The 24,631-nt window shown below is 33.4% G+C and overlaps 1 protein-coding gene across 2 annotated transcripts in view; it reads left to right on the top strand.

Moving 5' to 3' along the window:
• LOC111415318 (methuselah-like 1) overlaps positions 1 to 24,631 on the top strand; it is a 93,986-nt gene that overhangs the window by 39,393 nt on the left and 29,962 nt on the right. For both annotated transcript variants that reach the window (XM_071198367.1, XM_023046936.2), the window contains exon 3: positions 6,276 to 6,354. In XM_071198367.1, coding sequence (XP_071054468.1) covers positions 6,276 to 6,354 — 79 coding nt within the window. The remainder of the gene's footprint in view (positions 1 to 6,275; positions 6,355 to 24,631) is intronic.

The raw sequence follows: 24,631 nt of genomic DNA, 5'->3' as shown, positions 1-24,631 counted from the left end.
GTTAAAACCAAAATATGATGATTCAACAATGCATCTTCAAAATTTATTAATTTCCTTCACTTCTTAATAACTGTTAAAGTTGTTAACATGAAAATTTCGAATGTGATTTGTTATTAATCTTATTAATTGAGTTATAGTAACGTATACGGTTTGTAATCATTTTGCATAGCAGTTTGAACTCGCTGGTAATGATATGTGGATGTATTGTGTTTCCGTTAAGAATCCTCCATACAATGATTTAAGAGATATAAATTGTTCTGGCTATGGCTGGAATACTGGTTTGGACGATCTTCTGCAAAGCGAATGACAGTTTCTTTATTCGTCGTCGTCCGTGTAGTTCGAAGTCGGTTCATTGTAAGTCTCCCGAACGAAAAAGCATCGCACAATTTCTGATATAGACATCGAAACATCGTATGGTGACTCGTTTTACGGGAAACGTTAAAACGGAAATCGTTGGAATAATACGGCATATTAAAAATGTTCTTTATTGAGATAATAAAGAACATTTTTATTCGTGTTATGTCTTAAATCTGAAACGAGGTTAATCGGGTCCAATATTACCCATATATATTAAATCAAAAATTAATTATATGCTATATAACACATCCTTTTCTGGGTGTAAAGAAAATTAAGAAAATTAAAAGAAGGTTGTGAAGAGAAGGAAAACGAATTATAATAATCCGACGGCGATTATGTATTCTCCCCATCTCAATTAGTTTTAATTACGGCTCGCTGGATCGCTTCTTATGGTTCAGTCTCACGCACGACTGCCTGTTGCTGTCTGGACGAGACCAATAAAAAGACCACCACGACTTGCTGCGCAAAGAAACCGAAATGCACATCTTCGTTTTATTGCAAACGAAGGCACAGGCAAATGAACTAAATAATGTAAAACGGCGAGTATATTATATTAATTGGATATGTAACGGTATCCAGTTTTTCCGGATAGCAAATTAGGTTTAATTGGAACGCAAAATCTTGAGGGCACGTAACAATTTGCCAACGAGGCGCGTTCTCAACGTAAATCATCTGGGCAATTAATAAACAATCAAACCCACGGTAACTTTTTCGTACCTCGTCTTTAGTTGTTCCATCAATTTTAATCAAGAGATGATTTATCTGCACGGTTCTAGTACGTGCCATTTGTTACGGGGTCCGCCGCGGGATCGCATCTCATTGTAACCTTTTTTCCTACAGGACCGGAACCGGCCGATTTGCCCGCGTTCTAATTGAATCACCGTCGATAAATCCCAAGACATAACGTGACCAAGACGCAAGCACTAAATCGTTATGATTAATATTCAAGACGCTCGTGATACTTCATCTACCTTGTTATTATAGGAGTCACGCTTATGGAATTACGTTTTATTTCAATCTTACTTTCTAAAATAATTTCAAAACACATGTATAAACTAAAACCAAAAGACCTTAAAAATCAGAAATAAATTATTTGAGTTTAAAAACTTTTATTATTCTCGTTAAGAGTTTTAGAAGTATTAAAAAATTTAATAGGTTTCAAATTTTTGTAACCTGTATGTTTTGGAAAAGTTTCTAGTGCATCAATCTTGGCAAAAACATCAAACAACAAAGCCACACTTAACGTTAATGTTTATTTATACATTCAACGACCAAGTTTTGGAACAAATTCGGATATAACATCAAGAAAAATTATAAACAATATAACCGTAAATTATCCACACCATAAATGAGATCTGTAAACAGACGTCTTGGAAATCTCCTGTTAAACGAAAACATCTAATTCTAGAGCTAATTTTATTTTTTCTTTACACTGTTAAACTTTACGATTAAAAATATTTTGGAATTTGATCATTTTATTTTAGAAAGAAATATAACTCGAAATACAGGATGTTAGAAAACTTCATATTTCAAAACGTAATTAAATAAACCTCGAAGAAGTAAAAAAAGTTCAAATTTCACTGTTACATCGAAAAACGCACACATCGAGTTAAATAACACGTACGTACAGGTTTTATTTGTTTATACAACTCTCATGTTGAACCCTCTATAAATAAACCGTTGGAGTAACGACAAAACAACATTAGTTAAGTTGAGACTTTAAAAAATCGCTAAAGCGACAATAAGACATCTTTAAACAAATTTTTTTTGTACTGAAATTATTGCACGGAAACGTAAACACACATGTCGGAAATGACGAACTTGAAGTCGAATTTATCATCTAAACATCCTGGGTTCGCAAAAATCATCTTGGATTCCCTGTAGTGAGAATTTAATGCGACTGTGTTGTACACACTTTTTGCGTACAAATAATGATTTTAACTTGTAAGACATATCGATCTATAATTATCCTCGTGTAGTTGTTCATATCAAAATGGATTGGTCTGACACTGGGTTTGTTAAGAGGTGACCTCTTCGGACAATGGGGCCTTTGTACAGAGGTCTTCTTCTTATCGATGCCTTCAGTAATTAGGATAGAATTACTAACTATTCACTATACTATTGCTATACACGAGTACACTCGTGTATACAGGAAATTTCAAAAGAAATAGTTATTTTTTCTAGTCGACCTTCATTCTTGGGATAAACTGATACGAAAAATTATCGTTAAAATTGTATAAACTTTATGATCGAGTGTATAGTAATCATTTTTTATTGCATTGTCCAAATAATAATGAAAAAATTGATCTTGTTCGCTTATTATCTTTTTATTAATTTCTACCGATTTCAAAGTTGATTTACAAAAATTGTAATAATAACAGACTTTATTCCAAGAAACATTAATGTAGCAATACACAAACCTAAATATTTCCCAATAATAACAACGAAACAATAATCAATTTATTAATGAAAATTCTTTTCTTATTTAGTTTGGAAAAACCCAAGTTCGTTCAATTCGTAACGGTTTCGACCCTTTGACGCTCTATGAGCGCCAGCAAACGTTCTAACTTCATCTATTCATCGCATTTTCTGTGTTCCACTTTTCTTGGGTTTGTCCTTTTGGGTACAATTTGTTGTCTATTGATTTTTTTCACATGATATGTGCAAACCAATTCCACTTTAGAAATGTTACCGTTGTCAATATGTTGGCTATAATGACGTTTTCTTTAATTAAAATTCATACTACTTTAGCTTTTATTTAAGATTTAATACAGGAATATGTCTCAAACTATCAAACCACAATAAATAGCGTGTTATTAACCGATTGAAACTTTTTTGAGTAATCCCACTTTACAGATATTAAATTATAACAATTAGAACTTGTTTTTCTTTCTTTTCTTTGTTTTTAAACTTTCTTTTGGGATATTTCGTCTTGAAACATCTTGATTTTCCCGATAATTATCAAAATAAATGACATTTAACACAGTTTTCTCCATTTTAAGCTATATCGAAACATCTCAATCTTTTCAGATGATATAAAATAAAAAGACCCAGTTGAGTATTAAATATTTGAAACTCTGTCATGTTATCTATGTCATATTAAAATCCTTATTATTTAAGCTTTCTTAAGTCTGGTTTTCACTGATTAATACCTTTGGGACTAACCCAATCTTACGGATTTAAAATCATTAAAGTATAACACGTTATGTTGTCATTAATTCCTTATTAATTAAGCTTTTTTTAAGATAGCACGACTTGAAATATCTTGGTTTTCCCAATAATTATCAAATGGAATGATGTTTACACGGTTTCATCCATTTTAAGTACAATAAGTAACCTGATTATAAACGTTCTAGATATTAGACACGAACAAGACATATCACGTTAAAACCCTTAGTCATTACGCATTCGTTTAAGATACCAAGTATCAAAATATCTTACTGTATTCAGATGTTATAAAATAAAGAGGTGTAATTTAGTATTAAACACTTGAAGCATTACCTATAAACTCGATGATTACTGTTTCACACAATGGATTAAAACAAGTTATGTCAGATTAGGATCCCCATTATTTAAGCTTTCTTTTAAGATATTATACATGAAAATATCTCCATTTTTTCAAGAAATATAGAAAATATAATCAATGCCTGGTTTTTACGATTGACACCTTTTTGAGTGACCCAACCTTACCGATATAAACTAATTCAAATATATCACGTCATATTGCTATCAATTCCTTATTAATTAAGCTTTCTTTTAAGGTATTATATCTTGAAATATCTTGGTTGTCCCTATCGTTATCAAAAGGAATTATGCTTATCAAAGTTTTTTTTATTTTAATTACAATGAATAACCTGATAGTAAACGTTCTAGATGTTAGACAGGCAAGACATGTTACGTTGATATCCTTATTAATTATATATTCGTTTAAGATATCAAGAATCAAAATATGTTAGTCTAACTAGATGACACAAAACAAAAGTACCCAATTTAGTGTTAAATATTTGAACATCTTCTAACTAACTCGTTGTTAAACACATTGGATTAAGTTCAGTTATGTCATATTAAAATCCTTACTTAAACTTACTTTTAAAATATCACACATGAAAATATCTCAAGTTTTCCAGATGATATAGAAGATAGAGTCAAAACCTGGTTTTTACTATAAACACCTATCTCACTAACCCAATCTAACTCATATGATATAATTCAAATATATAACACATTACATTGTCATGAATTCTTTGTTAAAGCTTTCGTTTAAATTAATACGCCTTGAAATATCTTGATACAGTTTTTTTTTACAGTTTTAAGCTATAACGAGTAATTGAATTATTGTGGTTTTAACTGAACGTTGTGGATGTAAGACATATGTTGAAATCCTTGTAAATTATACATTCGTTTAAAATATCAAGCATCACAATATTTCAATCTATTCAGATGATATAAAATAAAAATGCCTAGAATGCTGTAAAATATTTGAAGCTCTATCAATTAACTCGACGATAAACGTTTATCACAATAGATTAAAATAAGTTATGGCCCATTAAAATCCTTATTGTTTAAGCTTTCTTTTAAGGTATCGTGTACGAAAATAGCTCAACTTATCCAAAATATACAAACGAGTTCAAGTTCTTCTAAGTAACCCAACCTTACTTGTACTGAGTTTAAAATTTAATTAGTAACTTCAAATCCGAAAGGATTTCCTCAGTCGTTGTAGATTGAGGAAACAGCATTAAAATTGGTACAAATAGGTTAACGATGTTAGAAAAACCATTTTGTGCTCAAAATTGGGTTGATAACAAAAATTTAAAAAATAAATCAACACATTTAAAGACTATTACTTTGAAATATTATGAATTGGGAAACATAAATTTTTAACTATAATCCTAACATAATAAACCTGTTACTTTTATAAAGTTTCCTATATTGAAACTGGATATATTTATGTTTTATCATATCATTGAGAATACATGAAACGCGCTGCAAACAAATATAAAAGCCACACGAAAATGTTAGCCTTTTATTAATATGTATAGCGGCACTGTAAACTATCCAAATATTTCCTACCAAGGCGATGAAATTATATCCGGCTTACCGTCTCCAAGTTAATTTATTATCCGATTATTTTTGGAGCATGTATAAACCTATCTCGTCAACTCCTACACTACTATGCCGGAAATGATGATAGTTATGTTAACGCTAATTCATAACTTTGCCTTCATAGTCAAAGCTAATTTAATACTTGTAATATTAGTCTTCTCACATTAAAAATATGAATAATATTTCTAAATAACCCGATACTAAAAATCCCCAACTTTTATTATTTAACATGTCATTATCAAGAAATATAAACAAAAGTTTTAAAAAAAATCTAAAAAAGTAAGACGACTATTTAAACAATCGGTTCATTAAATGCCCATTAATTTTCTTTCGCACTCGTCTCAATTAGCTCCCATTAACCCTAACCAACTAATTTTCACAGCCATTATATCACTAAAAATAGTTTTAACGTTCAAGATCGTCGTTTCATGGTCGTGTCTTGGTTGCGCCTTAACCTTTCTACCAATAAAACCATCACGCTAAAACGCTTAACAACTTAAAAGCTGCCGGTAAAGTTATGGATCCGCTAAAACGATCCGGTAATCGCACGCACACGTTCACTTTGCAAACTCCGTATACGTTCAGACTTGGAAAGCGAAACTAACTATTTACGTCGTCGTGAAATGAACGGCTTTCACTGCTTCGCGACCATCCCATCTTTAACCAAACAAACATGCCACAAGATGAAGGTGGCAAGGAAAACAAACCCAAGTCTCGAATGACATAATAATCGCTAAATCTGTTTTCGTTGGCCGATGTTCAGACACCTTTAAAAATCAAGACGCCACGTCTTCAATGATTTCTTCTTGTTTCAGCTTTTTCGATGCACTTCCTCTTCCTGTCGGCGTTCTTCTGGCTTAATACCATGTGCTTCAACATCTGGTGGACTTTTAGGTAAGTAAATTTTGGTTATTATAAGACAAAATATGTGGAAATACTAAAAATAGTTTTAAAAAAGATAAAATGAAATAAAATTGGATAATTTTTAAAACCTGTTTTAAAAGTAAAACTATTTAAATGATATTGGACCACCAAGGACGATAAGAAGTCAAGAAGTAAAGAAGTCAATGAGTACGACTCGCTAATGAACCTTTCTACATCTCCTTTTTTTAAATTAAATGACATTGATTACTGGTGGTTTCTTTTAAAATAACATCAATTAAATGGAATGGTTCACTTAATTATTTAGACAGGTTGTGACGTCCGAACGTCAAAACAATAACTTTCGAAAGAGGAAAACCAAAAGTAATCCGGAACGGACGTTTTTCATAAACATTCTGAGGGGAAAAGCGTAATTTCCCGCTTAGTTTTTTTACATCAAAAGGTATAGAGGTGTTTTTCAAAGATTTTGTTTTGGCTTAGGGGCGATCTGGTTTGCTTCAAACCTCGGTCTCCGACTGTTTACCTCACGGCTAATGTAAATTTCGCGATCGCAATGAATTTGATAAAGCTATAACCGAGACGCGAAAAGTTGGCCCTCCAAATCTAAACATTTAGCGGACGTCTATATACTGTTTCGGGCCGATACGTCTCGGCCCCGAAGCTAAAATAAACCGAGATCAAGTAAACACAACTCCGGGAGGCGAGGTTATTCGCGAATAATTAACGGTTAGTGCTTCTGCACGATACCGCGAATACGGTAGTTAAGGTTTTTATGTATCCCGAAATGTAATAACGAACAGCTTCCTCGAATCTAAACACGGGGGTAATTAATTTCGGAAACAGGTTTGAAAAACCTGAGGAATTTTTAAGGTCCGAATTAAATTGTACAACGTTTACAAGCTGTTATTAAAATTTTCACAGCTTATTTTAAAACTCTTTTATCAAGGTCACTAAATAACATTAATGTATGTTAAAATTCCAATAGAACTATTTAAACAATTAATAAGTTAAAAATTTATTATTACAAAAAATCATTTGCACATCATAATATTACACTGGGTTTCAAAAGAAATGAACCACCCCGAAGGAGGAGACGCAGAACTTCAAAATTACGTAGAAATAGTTAGTGCCTAGAGACAAACGAATGATTAAATTTTCATAAACAAATGACAATATTTATTGACAATATCGTTAATAATGTGTTGCATCTCCGCTCTTATAGATTCAGTAACCCTTCGTGGCATGCTGGAAATCAGATGGTCGATTGCCGCTTGGGGCAGCTCATTCCAGGCTACCTGTAGCTGTTGACGTAATTCCTCTAAAGTGTTGGGAGGATGGGGTAATGGACGCAATTTTCTGTCCATCATATCCCAGACATGTTCAATAGGGTTTAAGTCCGGGGATCTTGCCGGCCAAGGCAATTGCAGAACGTTGTTTTGTGCTAGGAACTCTAACGTTACGTGAGCAATATGAAGTCGCGCATTATCGTGTTGGAAGACGGGCTCTGAAAGGTCTTGGAGGAAAAGTACTAACACGGGCTCCAGAATGGCGTCAATGTAACGGCACGCGTTTAGGGTGCCCTGAATGAATGTCAAAGGAGACCTGCCACCATAGTGTATTGCTCCCCACAGCATTACACCAGGAGTTTGAGCCGTGTGGCGACGCTGATCAAACTGTAAATTTTGCCTCTGACCTCTAGGTCGTCTGATTTGTAAACGTCCGTCAGAATTCCATAAGCAAAATCGGGATTCGTTGCTGAAGATGATAGTTTCCCATTCATGTTCCTAATGTTGTCGGTTTTGGCTCCACTGCAGTCTGGCATCTTTATGTTGTTGAGTCATAGGAAGACGAAAATAAGGACGATATGAACGTAACCTAAATGTGCTCTGCGACCAATTGCTCGTATCCAATTGATTGCAACAACACTCGTTGGTTCTACTGGGTCTTATATTGCACTTCGCCTTAACAGCCGATCTTCGCGTGCTACTATCACTCTAGGACGTCGACGGGTTTCTAAGCGTTCTTCCTGCCAATCCATCCAAGTCCGTCTGATGGTGGCGTGAGGTCGGCCCATGCGTCTGCCAATTTCCCAACAGCTTAAACCAGCCTTGTGCATCCCGATAATTCGTCCTCTTTCGAAGGGCTTAAGATGGCGAAAATTTGCACGTCTTCGAACTCGTGGCATTTTTGCGACACTAACTTTACTAATGCAGTGACAACAATCACAAATAAACGGCGAACTACTCCGAAAAATATTATTCAACAACACGCAATTTCCTTCTGCAATTTTTGAAATTTTTTTTTTGTTTGTCTACATGGACTAACTAATTCTACATAATTTCAAAGTTCTTCGCCTACTCCTATGGGGTGGTTCATTTCTTTTGAAAAGCAGAATATATAATCATATCATATGAAATCCAGCACCCACTAAAATTCAAACTACAATTCTGATACTTCGGTAAAATAATGCTTTATTATCAACTAAGGCACGATGAAAGTTTCCGCCTAAAAAACTCTACTGTTATGTTTCCTGTACCATTGTTATCTCCAACATTCAATATTTTCTTGCTAGCAATTAATGAATTTCTGCCCACAAAATGTCAGTTTATTTGATTGTCAAACTGTCAAGTAGATGCCTTGTTAATATTTAATTTATTAATTTTGCCCATATCAATGACTTTGATAGGGGCCGGATTATCGGTATGAAAGAAGCGCGTCTTTCATCCGAGAGATACAGAGAAGACTGAATCGGGACCACACTACAGTTGCTCGGGTATGGTCTTTATGGTCCGAAGAAGGCATTCAGAGACGCCGTCCTGCTGGAAGACTCGCCCAAAGAAGCAACGCACGTGAAGACCGACTTTTTAGGCGGATGGCTACCGGGGATCGATTTTATACAACAAGGTCGTTCAAACAGTAGTTCGTTGCAGTTTTATCATTAAATGTCTAGGCAAATACTATTAGACCAGACAAATAGTATCTGGCTAAGCTTGTTTTAGGCAAATACAATTTTTTCGATACAACAATGCAATATAGACCTGTCCACAATAAAATAAAGTAGTTCCAACCGTTATCAACCTACTTTTCTTAAATTAACGTCACTAATGAGTCTTAAACGAGTCAAACTATGTACGTATCATTTTCAAAAAAATGCATAACAGTTTCATATACCTTTATTAAGTTTAATAACAAAAATTTTCTTGTTTTGACAATTGTTGCTGGAATGGAATCTACTATTGCACATCATCTTATTTTTGAAACAAGTACACCTTTCTGTACTGCACTGAAATTTCGAAGGCTGGCACCGGCATTTTGACATCCCTTGCCCAGAAAACAGCGACTGTGAAGCATCCTGGGGAACATCCTTATATTCAAAGGTTATTGAAGACACCGGTGTCAGGTCGCTTCAACTTAACCAATTTTTTAAAATCCCTGCTTTAGTAGCAATTTTATAGACTTTATTCGCTGATTCTGTTATAATACCTGCAAAAAAATAAATCATTAAAAAATTTTCTCTCAGAAAAGAAACTATTATTACCTTCTTTACATTTACATTCTTTTTGTCCAATGGCCTTCTATCAAATTTTGGAACTGCAATAGTTACGTATTTTCCTATTTTCAAATCATCAAAAAGAATTCTCTTCTTCTTCATTAACTCCGCGGCTTTCACTTGACCTTCGTAAGACTACTCTATTAGATTTAATACTTTCCTCACTCGGGCAGAGACTGCAAGTAACTTTTGCTGCAAGGAAATACGTCTGTTCTTTCCACGCCACAAACACAGCAATTATTACTACAGTCCATTATAACATTAGAACCAGTATCGCTATTAAAATTTTCATCACAAGTTTCCATAACATTTTCATCAAGTTGGCAACACACAGATTCATTCAAAGTTTCTTTATTTGCAACTACTCCTTGAAGGTGGTTTTCTGTTCCATCATCGACATATACTCTTGATAATGAATTTTCATCGCTGGTGGGTGCCTCCGCTGTTTCACTGTTATTACCAGTAAATCCTCCTCAGTTGATATATTAATGATATCGATGGGAACGTTAGTAGATCTTATCGTTAAACCAACTTTTGGATCTGAACCGTACAAGCATTTGTAAGGTGACCTTCCTATGATGCGGTGATATGATATATTTTTTGCCATTGCACAAAATAGCATCGTAAAGACCAACGCGAAGTTTGCTTTTCTTCCATCCACATCCTCAGCATTTGTTCGACGTCTTGGTTTGATCTCTCCACGGAACCTTGACTCTAGGGGTGCCTTGGTTGACCGTGTATGATTTTACAGTCTGGCCACAACAAAATCAATTCTTTAATAATTTCAGCGATAAACTGACGACCATTATCGCTCTGCAAGATAACTGGAGCACCTTGTTCAAGGAAATTTTTTTTTTTTAGCAATTCAGTAGCCACTTTTGTGGCCCGTTTCGTTCGTAATGGCCGTAAGTACAGAAACTTGGTAGAGTGGTCCTGATAATTTAATAACCACTTGTACTTACCATCAGCACATGATTGTAAGTACATGATTGTTGTTTTAGTATCACCTTTAGTGTACCAGATATTTCTAGTAAATCATACTTTACACCGTAGTATTTTTCCTTTGCTGTTAACGCTTGAACATTTCCACTCTTTTTAGTTGTATACTGTTTTAAAATATCAATCACTTCATTACATCGCTCTATATTCTACGGTTTCATAACTTTTCTATTTTCATACTTCGTGTTTAGTTACATATAGTATTCATCCTTGTCTACCATTTTATTTCTGAATAAAAGAAGCTATATGTAATTTAAGAATTGGAAATAACAATTTAAATGAGAGAGGTAGGTTTTAAGAGCTATATACGAGTACTTACTGCGATAATATAACAACTTACTAAATAAATTACTTATATAAAATAATAATCACTTACGCAGTATCACAAGCAACCGCATATATATGATGACAGTAACATAACCTCAAACAGCAAACAACGAATTAATGCTTAAAGAGCTATTTGCCTGAAAATATGTTAGCCATATGCTATTTGCCTAGGAAAGTAGAATTTAGACTGAAATAAATGGAATAAAACTATTTGCCTAGGCAGATAGTATCTGACTAGGAAAAAGCGATTTATCTGAAACAACCATTTGCCTGCGACATATGCATAGCTGCGCGTGGGGATGCAACCTACTATTAGCTTTTTCTTGAAAAATGTTAATTTTTGTTTTGTTTTGTTCAACGTCTTAGTTGATAATAAAGCATTATTTTATCGAAGTTTCAAAATTGTAGTCTAATTCTTAATGGGTGGTTTATTTCATGTGAAAATGAGTGTAGAAATGCTCACTTATACTTCAGTTGAGATAAAGAAAATCCTCTTAATTTACATAAACCTTGATAACTTTTTTCAATAATTTCGATTTTGATTAAATACTACGTAGTTAATTCCTTTTGAAATTCAGAAATTCCTCGATTAATTGAAGATTTAACGTAAAAAAGGTGATAAAATTGTAAAAAAGGTTGCACCGTAAAAGTTTGCGGAAGTATAAAATTAACAACGTGATTACGACGTCAGTTCTAATTGCCAACAAAATTCTTTTCGTCACTTAGCACCTTTCCAACTTAGGGACAATTATTAAATTTATTAATTTAATGGTGTTACTGACAATTTCACAGCTTATTTGAAAATTTTAAAGGTCAATAACTATTATATACAGGGTTTCTTTGAAATCTTCCCATCTTAATTATTGAATATCTAGAAAATTATCAAAAAAGTTGCTGAATCATGTAAAAAACATTAGAATGACTCCCGCAAGTTACCTTCTTCAAATATAAAAATTATATTTATATATTTCAACAAGTTTTGTCATAATGGTAGGATATTGAACACTCTGTATATAGTTTTCTAAAATTCCTAGTCATTACGTAAACTTCACCAAATTACCGGAATTGTTAGTTATTACGCATAATATTTGTACAAAATTACAGATAATTCCCTAGTTATTTAAATGAATTAAATTGGAAATTAACTTGTAAATTCTAATATTAAGAGGCATTCAGGAATATACTATAATCGCGTTAGGGACCTGGAATAAAAGAAAAATGATTGGCTGGGTTCATGCAACATAATTTTGTAGTCGTAGCCACAAGCGATGCAATACTAACGTTTATGCATAATGTTTAAGATTACGTCAAATTTAGTCATAATCGTTAAATTAGCTAAACTTTTAACTTTATTACAGTTACGGCTGCATTTCAGATTTAATAACGAGACTCAACACACTTATAAGAAGAACATCTTGCATTTGTATTTAGAAAATTTACCATTCCCATTTAATATTAGTGTGGTAAATTATTGCATTTATTAAAAAAATTATTTATTACCTGTAACTAGTTCTGTGACAACAAACGGATTTATAAAAACACAGATATATGTATTTTAATATCCCAGATTAATACCTTGACGATTAATTTGTATTAGTCATGTTTTCCTATCAAAAAATGTTTATAGAGGCATTAATCGCCAGCCGATCTGGTCCGTGTCATTTCGACAGGTGAAGTGTTTCATCTTCATTTATGTCTTCATTACATCGCCGTCACATTTTATTTTGACTTACGTGGTATTCGAAACGGATGAGAACCAAATCGGAAGATTTAAGATTGCGGCTGCACTACTAGTTAATCGGTAATCAAAAACGACTTCGGCTTTATATAAAAGCATAACCTTGGTATAGTATTTTTGTGATGGACACATATAACGCTTTAATTATATAAAGCATATTCTGTGTCTAAGGAACAGAAATTATCCTTGCATGGTAGATATTATTAGTATTCTTGTTACGTTGTCTAATCAAGGAATTTCGTGAAGATTTATATGACTTGGGTTGGGTTAAGTCAACGTTATGATAAAACAAATTCTTCATCGGGTTAAATACCATCGTACCACGATAAGCAGGACGCTAAAGCTAACCTTGTAAAGCTTACATCCAGGTTAAGTCGTCGCACAGTGCATCTGTACCTAATATCTTGAACAGTTTGTGAATAAACATTTCGGAGTAAATTTAGAATACGAAACATTTTTAGTTACTCTAACAGAAAATCGGGATTGAGAGCACTTAAGGAAAATATGTTTAATTTCAGAACAACTTGGATAGTTAATCCTATTTGTGGATTATTTGGAGCACAATTCGATTTTTTGATGAAGGTGTTTAGTGGTACTACTAATGGTTCTTTAAAGTGATTTGTGACGAGATTTCGAAAAGACGTTTCTGATGAACCAAATATTTCACGAAGCACTATTGTTCATACTGAACACAACAAAACTATTGAACTATTGTACTATATTTGTACTTATTGTGTTTAAAATTTGAAATTAATCTCAATGTTTACTGATGGCAACTACCAAATATAAATATTTTACGTTTAACACGAACGAAACAGCAAGAGATTTAAAATAATGGATAACTGGTGATTACACCGAAAAGAGCAGACGAAGGAATTTTGTGAGTATGATTTTGTGAAAATGTTTAACTCCTTACACTCTACCAAATATAATAAAAAAGATCAAAAAGTGTCGATAAGTGCTAAGCCACGTACAAGAATTTCTAAACGGATTTTTTGGAATATCCAGAAGTGCCTATCGATTTTCAAGGGTGTCAAATAATCTTCAAGGAATTTTCCATGTTTTTTTTAATACTTACGTATTTCCAAAGATGCATGGATATGCGGAATTTAGAGATATTTTTAACGGCTTTTTACAAAATACCCTGAGGATTTTCAAGGATAACATTATTATATGATATTATTTCCACGCCATAGCTCAGCATGTTCATGACATTCTAACCATTTCCAAGGATAAACAAGAGCTCAGGTATTTTACAGGATTTCAAGTTATTTTCAACAATATTAATGAATTTATAGGTTTTTATGGAATTTCTAAGATATTCAATGACGTCGAAGAATTTCACAGGAATTCAACAGATTGGCAGAATTCTAAAAATGTTCATATTATTTCTAATGATGTTTAAAGATGACATGCTTAGGAATTTCTAAAAGATTTCTAAGAATATCCTAAGATGTGTAATGATTTTTTATAATTTGTGGTACTTTGTAAGCCTTCCAGAGAGGTAGCGAAAACGCCCTTCATTAGACCAACCTGGCTGTGGACTACAAAAAAACCACCTAAAACAAAATAATGTTAGGAGGCCTCAAAGGTCACAGATAAGCTAAGAGTATGATAACTCCGTCGCAAAACAAAACCAAAGAGGTTTTATGCCTCAGCAAAGGGGATCTAAGGACGCTCTCAGGTTACCTGACCAGCCATGCGGTTCCAAAATACCACCTCTTCCACATTGGACAAGTTGAGGATCAAACTTGTCGACTTTGCAACGACGAGTCAGAAACGGCTGAACATATACTGTGTAATTACGTCGCCAGAGGCCATTTAAGACACAACATTTTCGGTAAAACTCTTTTGACACCTAACGGCATAAAGGAACAAGCCCTTGGGGCAATACTAAAGTTCATTAAGGACCTACATTTGCCCTAAACTTTTGGTGGGCTAAAGTTACAATAAATCTTACAGGTCGCGGTAACGAGTCTTCTCAGCCCGGCAGCAATAATAATAATAAGCCTTCCAAACCTTTTAAGACATTCGGGCATATATTTAATGAAATTCAGAGTATTTAGAGGATTTATCAATAATATTATTGAATTTACAAAAAAATCTATGATATTTGTAGGATATTCAATGACGTGGAAAGCATTTCACAAGAATTCTACAAATTGGCAAAAAATTGTAAAGATTTCCGTAAACATTTCTATAATTAATTAATGCAAGATAGTTTCGGAAGACTTTTAAAAATATCTCGAAACACCTAAACATTTTCTAGGATTTCCAGGCTTTTCTAAGGTTTCTAAGACTTTCGGAAACATCTAGAATCTTTTGATCTCTAACAATTTTCATATGTTCTCTATGGTATACCTCTATAATTGCAAGGATTTCCAAACAATTTCTAATGATCTTGAAAGGTGAATGATCTCAGCATTTCTAATGATTAATGCGAAGAATTTCTAGGATATCCAAAGATTTCTTAAAATTTCATTGGATTCCTAAGGTTTTCTAAAGATTTTCTAGATTATCTATTATACAAATTTTAAAAGATATCCCATAATTTCTAACAATTTCTAATCATAGCTAGATATTTTTAAGTATTTCTAGAAATCTGTAGATGTCTTCTGGGGCATTTCTATGGATATCTAAAATATTTATAAATTTTGTTACATATTTCCAGAAATTTAAAGCCTATTTTCAGATAATTTGCAAAGATTATGTACTGAATTTCTAAATAGAATAACTTGGAATTTTTGAAACATTTCAGAGATTTTTAAACATTTTGAAGATGTTTTTCCAAAGATATCAAAAATCACCGAGGAGTTTCTAGTATTTTTATGAATTTCCAGTAATTTTTAAAGTTCTTCAGGAACACACAGAGATTTTCATTAAGGTTTCCAGATATCTAAGGTTTTGCTAAATTGCTAAACTAAAGATCTCCACAGATTTCTCTAAGTTTTAAGAATTATCTATAACACTTTCCAGAAACTTCAAAATGAGATCCAGGGATTTTTAGATCATTTACAAAGATTATTCCAGGTATAAAGGTTTTTTCGATATACAGTAAAAGTGTTTCGAGACAATTCTTTTTAATAAGAATCAAGTAAATCAATAATAAAAGGAGGGTTAAGTTGTTTTAAAGATATTTTTTGTATTTTTTTAGATATTTGTAAAAGTGCTAAAAATACAAATTTGATTACATTACTTGACATATGTGATTGTAACAGTTAACAATTCATGAGCTCTTAACAGTTAGAAATAAATGTTAAAACAAAGCTAAATAGTATGTACTGAACTTGTATATGTTACAAGCGGTTATCAAAACGTTCACAGCTTATTTTCAAATTGATTCTTCAAATGCAATATACAACTAACAATATACACTAACCTTTATCCAATTCTAATAATAGTCGTGTTTTAAAATAATATTAATTCAATGATGCTATTTGCTATTTGCTATCATCAAAAATCATTTACATTCCAACCTTGAATCTAAAGAAAGAAAATCTCTAAATATCATTCGGTATATCACCTGCCATCCGAAATCGGTTCCCACCCAGTCAACGAAATCTAAAGAATTTAAATTACATCGAAAACGACGTGTATATTTAGTCCGTCTGCGCTTGTTAATCAACGAGGGAAAAGCAACGACCAAAAAAACTAGAAAAAAAAATGAAAGAAAACGAAAAACGGTCTTCACGCATACCCTCCTCGTCGTTTGAGTGTCTCGAAGGTCTTCGTCGGCATTCCAAACCATCTGTTGGACGTGTAAAGAAAGGTCGAATCGGGGAAACCAACTTGCCGCGTAGTCTCGAGCAAAGAAATTACGGCCCACTGGGTCCCTAATGAACCCGACGTAGGTCATTCTTTCTCGATCTTTCCTTGAAAACTAAGAAAGTCGTCCTGCGCGCGGTGTTCCTTCTCCGTAATTGCTTAAAGTGCAGGATCATCATTTTAATTTAGTTACTACAATGACGCCGTTCGCGTTCGTTCGTAGAAGGACCGTGTCGTGTTTAAAGAGGAAGAAGCTCTTTGGAGATGTTTTAATGGTCGTATACTGAAAGCGAACAAGAACTTGCGGCGGTATACAGCCTCTTTTGTACATGAATTTTTTAAAGAATCTAGGACGAAGAATACCGCCTGTAATGAGTTATTAAGGAGAATAATAGAGATGAGATACATGTCGAGAATTTTAGAGCGTTGTTCAGTTTATATCGTTTAAAATTATGAACTGAATTATAAATTTAGTAATCGATTAAAAATAAAATTTTATTTAAATTTAATCAGGTAGTTAAATTCGTAGAAACTTCTTTGATCTTTCAAATGAAAACTAACTATAGAATTTTTGTTTACGTCAATCTACCACTTGTGTTCATCACCGCCTTGCGTCTATAAACACCGATAGTGCCCTGCAATAAATATAAACGAAACTGTGGAATTAATTAGCGTTATTTATTTCGGTATGCCTTCAAAGACGGCGAGGGAGAGAGCTAAATGTGAAAACTGCGCATGTTTTCGCATTTATAGAACATTGCCTGCCGGAGAGTGTACGAAAATAATACTGGTTGAGGTCGTCTTCCGCATAACCCATCCTATCCATCGACGTAGTTACTTTAGACAGGAAAATGTCTTTATCTATATTCATCTTCAAGTTGATTTTCTTCTGTTGCCCTTCATTTAAAATTCAAGACTTGGCGTCACAATTAGAATAATTAAGTCGGTTGGGCCATCGTCTGATACCATAATTGCTTCCTGGATGTCGCAATGCGACCTGGATCCGAAGACATCGCGCGTAAAGCTACGTCATCATCGTTGTCGTTTAGTAGTAGAGAATGCGGCACGACAACCAAGATATATACACGGATAAGACATTACGAACCAGGATCTGGGTGCATTGTCATGTCATACACGAGCACTTCGTATGACTCTATCGTTAAAACGAGCACGTCTTAGAGAGTGCGCATTAAGTAAACAACCAATCTGATGACGGCGAACTTACGCCTCCCGGTGACAAATCTATTGAAACAGTTAACCATAAGCTATGAGAAGATTTATGATAATAGATTTACAACGGTTATCGGTGAAAAACTTTTTGTACCCGCGGTCGTCACTTTAAGACCTTAACAATCTATAATTAAGTTGGAATAAACCATCGTCAAGCGATCGAACGAAGAACTTGGCAGCGTGCAATTACCGTGATTTGCGAAACGTCGCTCTGTCTGTCATTATTTTCTAGTTTTCCCATGAATCGGCCATGACGAAAGAAGTAAAAAGGGTTGTAATGCTAACAAATCGTTTCTTCTAACGGCAAAGTTTTCGATCACTGTTCGCTTTCTAACGGTCGGCGTAGATTTCCGTCTTAATAAACAATTCGGACTGGAGATTGAGTTGAGTGATGAATTTGAGGCTAGTTTATTTATTTGTGCCAGGATGAATTATTGTAATAATAAATTTTAATTTATTTCTCCTCTTTTACGAAGATTTACGTACTTAAATATACTATATGTACAATAATAAATGGTGTTTGGTAAAAGTTGTAAGTAAATGTAATTTTCAAACCAAGTAAGTGTTTAAATTTAATATCAAAAGTTTAAGAGTATAACTAAATTAAAAAAGAGTAACAAATACAGTTATGAAACTAGAAACTTACTTAACGGTTAAATCCAGTTATCGAGCTAGATTTCTCGTTACATTTATTTTCAATATTCCTATTTTAAGCAAAAATCCAATATTATATTTACCAAATTAGACTAATTAAAGTTAAATTTGTTGGCAAATTGGCAATTGATACTTTGAATGAAAGTAAAATAGCATAGAGTAATTAAGAAGAATTAAAAAAAAATGTGTTATTATTACACTAACTTCAATAAATGAGTACTCAACTTACGATTATCGTATGATATCAGTTGTAATGGTTTTGATAATGAAAAGAATTCTGGTGATCAGTTATTAAACATTATTAAATATCTTTGTGAAGTATCGCTGTGCTTAATTGCGAAATTTTCTAAACTGTTAAATTTTATTACTAAAAAGAACTGTTACAGTTAAGGAGCAATTTGCGCCATTATAATGATTGGGTATTACTCCTAAAGAGGTAAAGCAATGCGTTGAATACAAGAGCTAATATGTTAATTAAAGAATCTAATTGAACGCTCTAATAATACATATACAGAGTTCAATAATATAACGGAAGAACAAGCTAAATTGGAAGAACAACAAATATAAATGAGAATGCAACAACCTTCACAAAAAAAACGGATCATATGAGTCAGAAACTTATTTGAGGAGTCAAGGTAACAAGTTAACAACAGATCTTTTAATATCCCATAACAATCCAACAATAACATTAATTAATGTTAACGGAAGATCAACGCGTTCTAACAGAAAAATTTGCTTCAAATGATACCATATTTATAGAACAAATTTGAAAACGGATTTACAAAATCGCAACGGGAAGATATCCACTAATCATATCTAGTCATGCCTACTAACAAACAAGAACGATTTAAACAAGTAAGTTTAAACAAGGAAGTTACACCGGAAGTTGAATAGCGTTTAACGCAGCTTGAAGTTGCGTAATTTAAAATCGATTAGATAAATCAATGTTAGAATCGATAGTTTCAAAAAGGAGACTAAAACTCTAAACCTTTTTTTAAAATAAGATAAATTTAAAGTTTTAATTAAAAATGCTAAGTTTAGCTGAACAGAATAATTCGTTATAAGCAGAAATAAGCAACCAAGCAAGGTCAATGTAGAAGTGAATGTTGAGAGTGCTTGAAGCAATTATGGTTTCTCTCAAGAAGAATCTTGAGAGGTATTAAGTACATTTTGGAAAAATGGAAAATTACACGAAGCAACCTAAAAATATTGGGGGCAATGTGAGAGACATTGGGAGTAATCAGGTCAGACTGAGAGCCAATAAGAGGTATTAGGAACCATTAAGGTGTATTAAAAGCAATTTTGAAAAATTATTTAGTGGTAAAAGTGAAAACAGACAGTGAAAAACTGAGAACCATTCAAGCAATTGCTAGCCAATGAGATGTACTTAGGGTAATTGAGAATCATTCAAAGCAATTGGAAAACTACTACTTGTTAGAGGTATTAGAAAACATAAACTTTATTTGTTAGTTTTGTTTTACATACCGCAAATCTAGATCATCCAAACGAAATATAATCAAACAATATTTTGCTTTTAAATGTTAATTAATTGATTCAACGATTTTAACGACGAAGATTACAGTGATTGCACTTTTTGTTTGGTAACTAATTTGTCTCATCTGTTTGGTAATCATAGTTAATCATAGTCAAACGTGTCTTATTTTCAATCAGTTTTGCTATATTGCTAGATCTCATAGAACATATAGTTCTGAGTTTTCATATGCTTATTATAAAGTATATAGCAGCGAATCGGACTATTTCACAATAACGTTTATTCGGATTGGACATATGTAGGGAAAAGTGGTTGGCATCTTCCCAAATGTTTCAAAGTTTTTTTTACATAGGTAATGGAGTGAGAGCTGGGTATTTAATTTAGGGTCAAATTGCACCATCTGTAAAGTTTTTCGCCAACCAAATTGCTTTTTTGCGTCAACGCGGATGGAATCTTGATTAAATCTAATCATTCAATTAAAATATCATTTAAAAATTAATTGCTCCTTGGATTTTATAGCAGTGACTTTTAATACATGATTTTTTTAAATTAAATATAATATTACTAAAAAAACAAGGCGAATCGGATTAACTTTTGCATTAAAAGACGTAATCTAATAGTGTTTTCCCCAGTTAAAAGCGGAACACTCATGGCTTATTGGTTGTAATGGAGAATTGTACTGGTGCACAAAATGAGTCTTAATTACGGCAAAACTTTGAAATCCATGAGAATAGTGCAACTAAGACAAGGATTGGAAACTTTGGAACTACTGGTTCAAAACCGGTAGCTCCAAGTACAATAAGAATAGTTGGGGTATACCTAAGAATATAGTGATGCATTAAAATGAAATCAATTTTGATTTCTGCGTTATTATTCTGTTGTACTTGGGTTTGTTGATGAAACCGTTCGACGCTTATAAATATACATCAAAAAGCGAATAACTCACCAGGCCCGCTGATCTTTAATCATCATACATGATTCAAGTATAGAAAACCCGCATGCAAAAAGAGATTAAGGGTTCCTGTGGAAATTTTGTAAAACGTTTTATATTCTGTTAACGAAAAATTAATGATTGTGAGAAAAAATGATGGCTATTTAAAGAACGTTACGAGCAAAATGTTTATAAAGTAAATATTTCTATATATACATTATCGTATTAAGTTATTATGTAAGATAAGTGAATAAATATAAAATACACTCTTTAGCACTAGAAAGTGTCCATAAAATAGGCCGAAACGTATTGTAGAATATCAGCGAAAAATCGTAATGTTTGTCATTTTTAGGACATACATACGTCAACTTCATTAAGTTTTGAATTATGATCCTCTCATTTAGTCCAAATAACGTTGATGTGCCTTAATTTGTAAGAATCAATAAAACCTTGTCTTAGATATACAGATTTAGTTGCTGCTAATTGTAATCAAATGATCATCAAATATCTGCTCAGGTTACTTGATAGAACCAAAGAGGCAGCGAACACGCCCTTCATTGGACTCCAACCTGGTTGTGGACTACAAAAAAGCCACCTAAGACAAATAATCAACAACTGGGAGGTTTCAAAGGTAGCCTTACGCTGGAAAGAACTTTCAGGTCACATACAAGCGAAGAGTATGATAACTTCGTCGCAAAACAAAACCAAAGAGCAAAGATTATCCCTATTATTATTTATCCCTCAGCAAAGGGAATCTAAGAACGCTCTCAGGCTACTTGACCGGCCATGCGCCCCTAAAATACCACCTTTTCCACATTGGACAAGCTGAGGATCAAACTTGTCGACTATGCAACGACGAGTCAGAAACTGCTGAACATATACTGTGCAATTGCGTCGCCAGAGGCCGTCTAAGACACAACATTTTCGGTAAAACTCCCTTGTTACCTACCGACATAAAAGTTCAAGACCTCAGAACAATACTAAGGTTCAAGAACCTACATTTGCCCTAAACCTTTGGAGGGCTAAAGTTACAATGATCTTATAGGTCGCGGCAATGAGAGTGGCCGCTCCCCTCAGCCCTGTAGCAATAATAATAATACCTGATAGAATAAGACTTATTTGTCAAAATAATTGTATATTCACCTCTTCGCAAAGTTAATCTGTCCTTTATTCAAATTCTGAGCAATAAAAATGTATGTTCCAGATTTAAGTGTATTTAAGATTAGGTTGACTTGTTGGTTAATGTAGATTTGTTGTAGTTTCTTTTTAAATAAAATGCAAGAGGACATTATTGCCGATATTCTTGTAGAAGAAGAACTTTTGTGATCTTTATTGTTCTGTTGATCAAATTTATGGTGCTATATTCGTCGGCCTGTTTCTTATACGCGTTATCTTTTTCTTTCCACGTAAGAGCATCAGCTCTTTACTGAAATAGGTGGTTATCAAATCAATTTATGTTTGTTCTGAGATTTTATACCAATTGTTATTGCATATAAAATAGGAGAGGAAAGAGACTGTAAAGGAAATCGACACCAATAATAGAGGATAGAGTCTAATCAGAGGCTGGAGGAATGAGAGTGGAAAGAGATTGTGAACGCAATAAAGGTAATAGATAGAGAAGTTGAAGATTGAAAAAAGACTCTAAATGAGTAATTGAACGGAGACTAGAATCACTAGAAGGATACTAGTAGTAGAGGAAAACGTTAAATAAAGACGGGTAAAAGAGAAAAAGGATTCTGGGCGAAGAGCAGCGCGACTGATAAGAAACTGAGAAGGTAACAAAGCACAGAATTAGAAATAGGTAGTCTCCAGTATAGAGCCAAATTCATAGTGAAAAATTATATAGATATAGGTTTGTTTCCTGACAAAATTGCATTGTGTAATTTTGAGAATTAGTTTTAAATTACAACCATTATTAATACCATAACCAACCCAACAATGACCGTCATGAATTTTTCTGTTCCATCCAAGGACAGTAGAATCAACAGGACTGCTACATCCATTATATTTTTCTAGTCCACTACGGGTTGGTTGCCCGCACTCTACGTCACACTATTTGCCACGCCTGGTAACTGTCTGTATTTTTAGAGGTTATATGATAGACATTAATACGTCTAAAAACATAAAACTTAAAAAATAATATGAATACGTCTAGGATACAACCTCTAAAAATACACAGCAAAAGCATAGACCATAACAACAGCTGGGCGTGGAAAATGGTGTGACGTAGTTTGCGGGCAGCTTATCACAACAATGGATGTAGCAGTCCTGTTAGATTCTACTGTCCTTGGTTCCATCCACAAAATTAGATACAACAAACTTCTAAAACCCCATTTTTAATCGTCATTCTCTTTTGCTTTCCATCCCCGGCATCGATTTTCCGGTTCAAATTTTTGGTGTAAACGAGTTTAGCGAAGTTTCTAATTTTAAATCCAAAATCAGGGTAAATCTTGTTTAGGTTTAATTAGGCCATAAAATGCATGATTAAATGGGATTTTACATAAACAAGCTATTTCGTTTTGACTACTGATAAATACTATACAATAGTTTTTTGAACTTTCAGATCGGTACTTCCTTTTCTTTCTTAAACCTTTCGAAGCAACTTACAGTCGGCGGTGTTTTAAATCCTCTAGTAACATTCTTTACCTCGTACAATTAGTTATAAAATGAATATTTTCCCTTTTATATTTTCCCTTTACTTCTTTTAGGCAAATTTTAATCCAATGTTTCAGTCCGTGCGGTTGGGTTGTTTGTGTACAGACTTCGACATCTTTGGTGGATTGAAGAAATCGTTAGCTTGGCTTAAGATCACAAACAATGACTTGATCAACTCGCATTTCTAATTTGTATTTTCAAATCACTTTTTTGTAGTAAAACCTTGGTTAAAATCAGAACTACTGAATAATTTTTGATTAGTAACTACCACATACTACCTGGTTGTAATCCAATTATTTTAGTCTTCGTTTTAGTTCGCGGTTACAAAACAGAATTTCAATGATTCTTTCGTTTAAAATGTTAATACATTTACCCATTCGGACGTGTGGTTTTTGTGTGATTCTTCGGGTGGTAAACACGTTATCCCAACTAAGAAACTATATAGGATGTATCAGAAAGAATAAAATCTTTGAAAGAGTGATATTGTTGAGAATTTTAGTAGGTACTTTCTTTTTAATGTTACATGCGAGCATTAAGATTATAATGACATTTTGAATATGGAGGATAATTTAAAATTCCTTGAAAAACTGATACTTTTGTCGATAACCCCATATAAATAACCTCGTAAATAATTAGATGTCACCCGTATATGGAAATTTCACCTTGTTTACATTTCCATAACTGAAAAGAATTCTCCATTCTTTCGTCCAAAATGGGTTAGGAGTCTTGAATCGAAGAAGTCTATTTTTAGCGTTGCTCGGGCCGTTCATCAAAATTAATCGCTTAATTGCTGCCGATCGAACGTTAATGTAGGTCACGACGACGCGGCGGCGCTCAATGACGGCAAAAATCTTATGCCTCAGGCTCCGGATAGGGACAATGAGCTCCTTCTGGTCGCGGTCCAATTGTCCTTCGACGCCGAAGAGATCGTCCATCATCATTAGCGGC

This window comes from Onthophagus taurus, chromosome 1 (genome assembly GCF_036711975.1).
Source record: "Onthophagus taurus isolate NC chromosome 1, IU_Otau_3.0, whole genome shotgun sequence".
NCBI classification, from domain to species: Eukaryota; Metazoa; Arthropoda; class Insecta; order Coleoptera; family Scarabaeidae; genus Onthophagus; species Onthophagus taurus.
The sequence above is the reverse complement of the archived record's forward strand: the minus strand, read 5'-3'. Positions and strand labels throughout refer to the sequence as shown.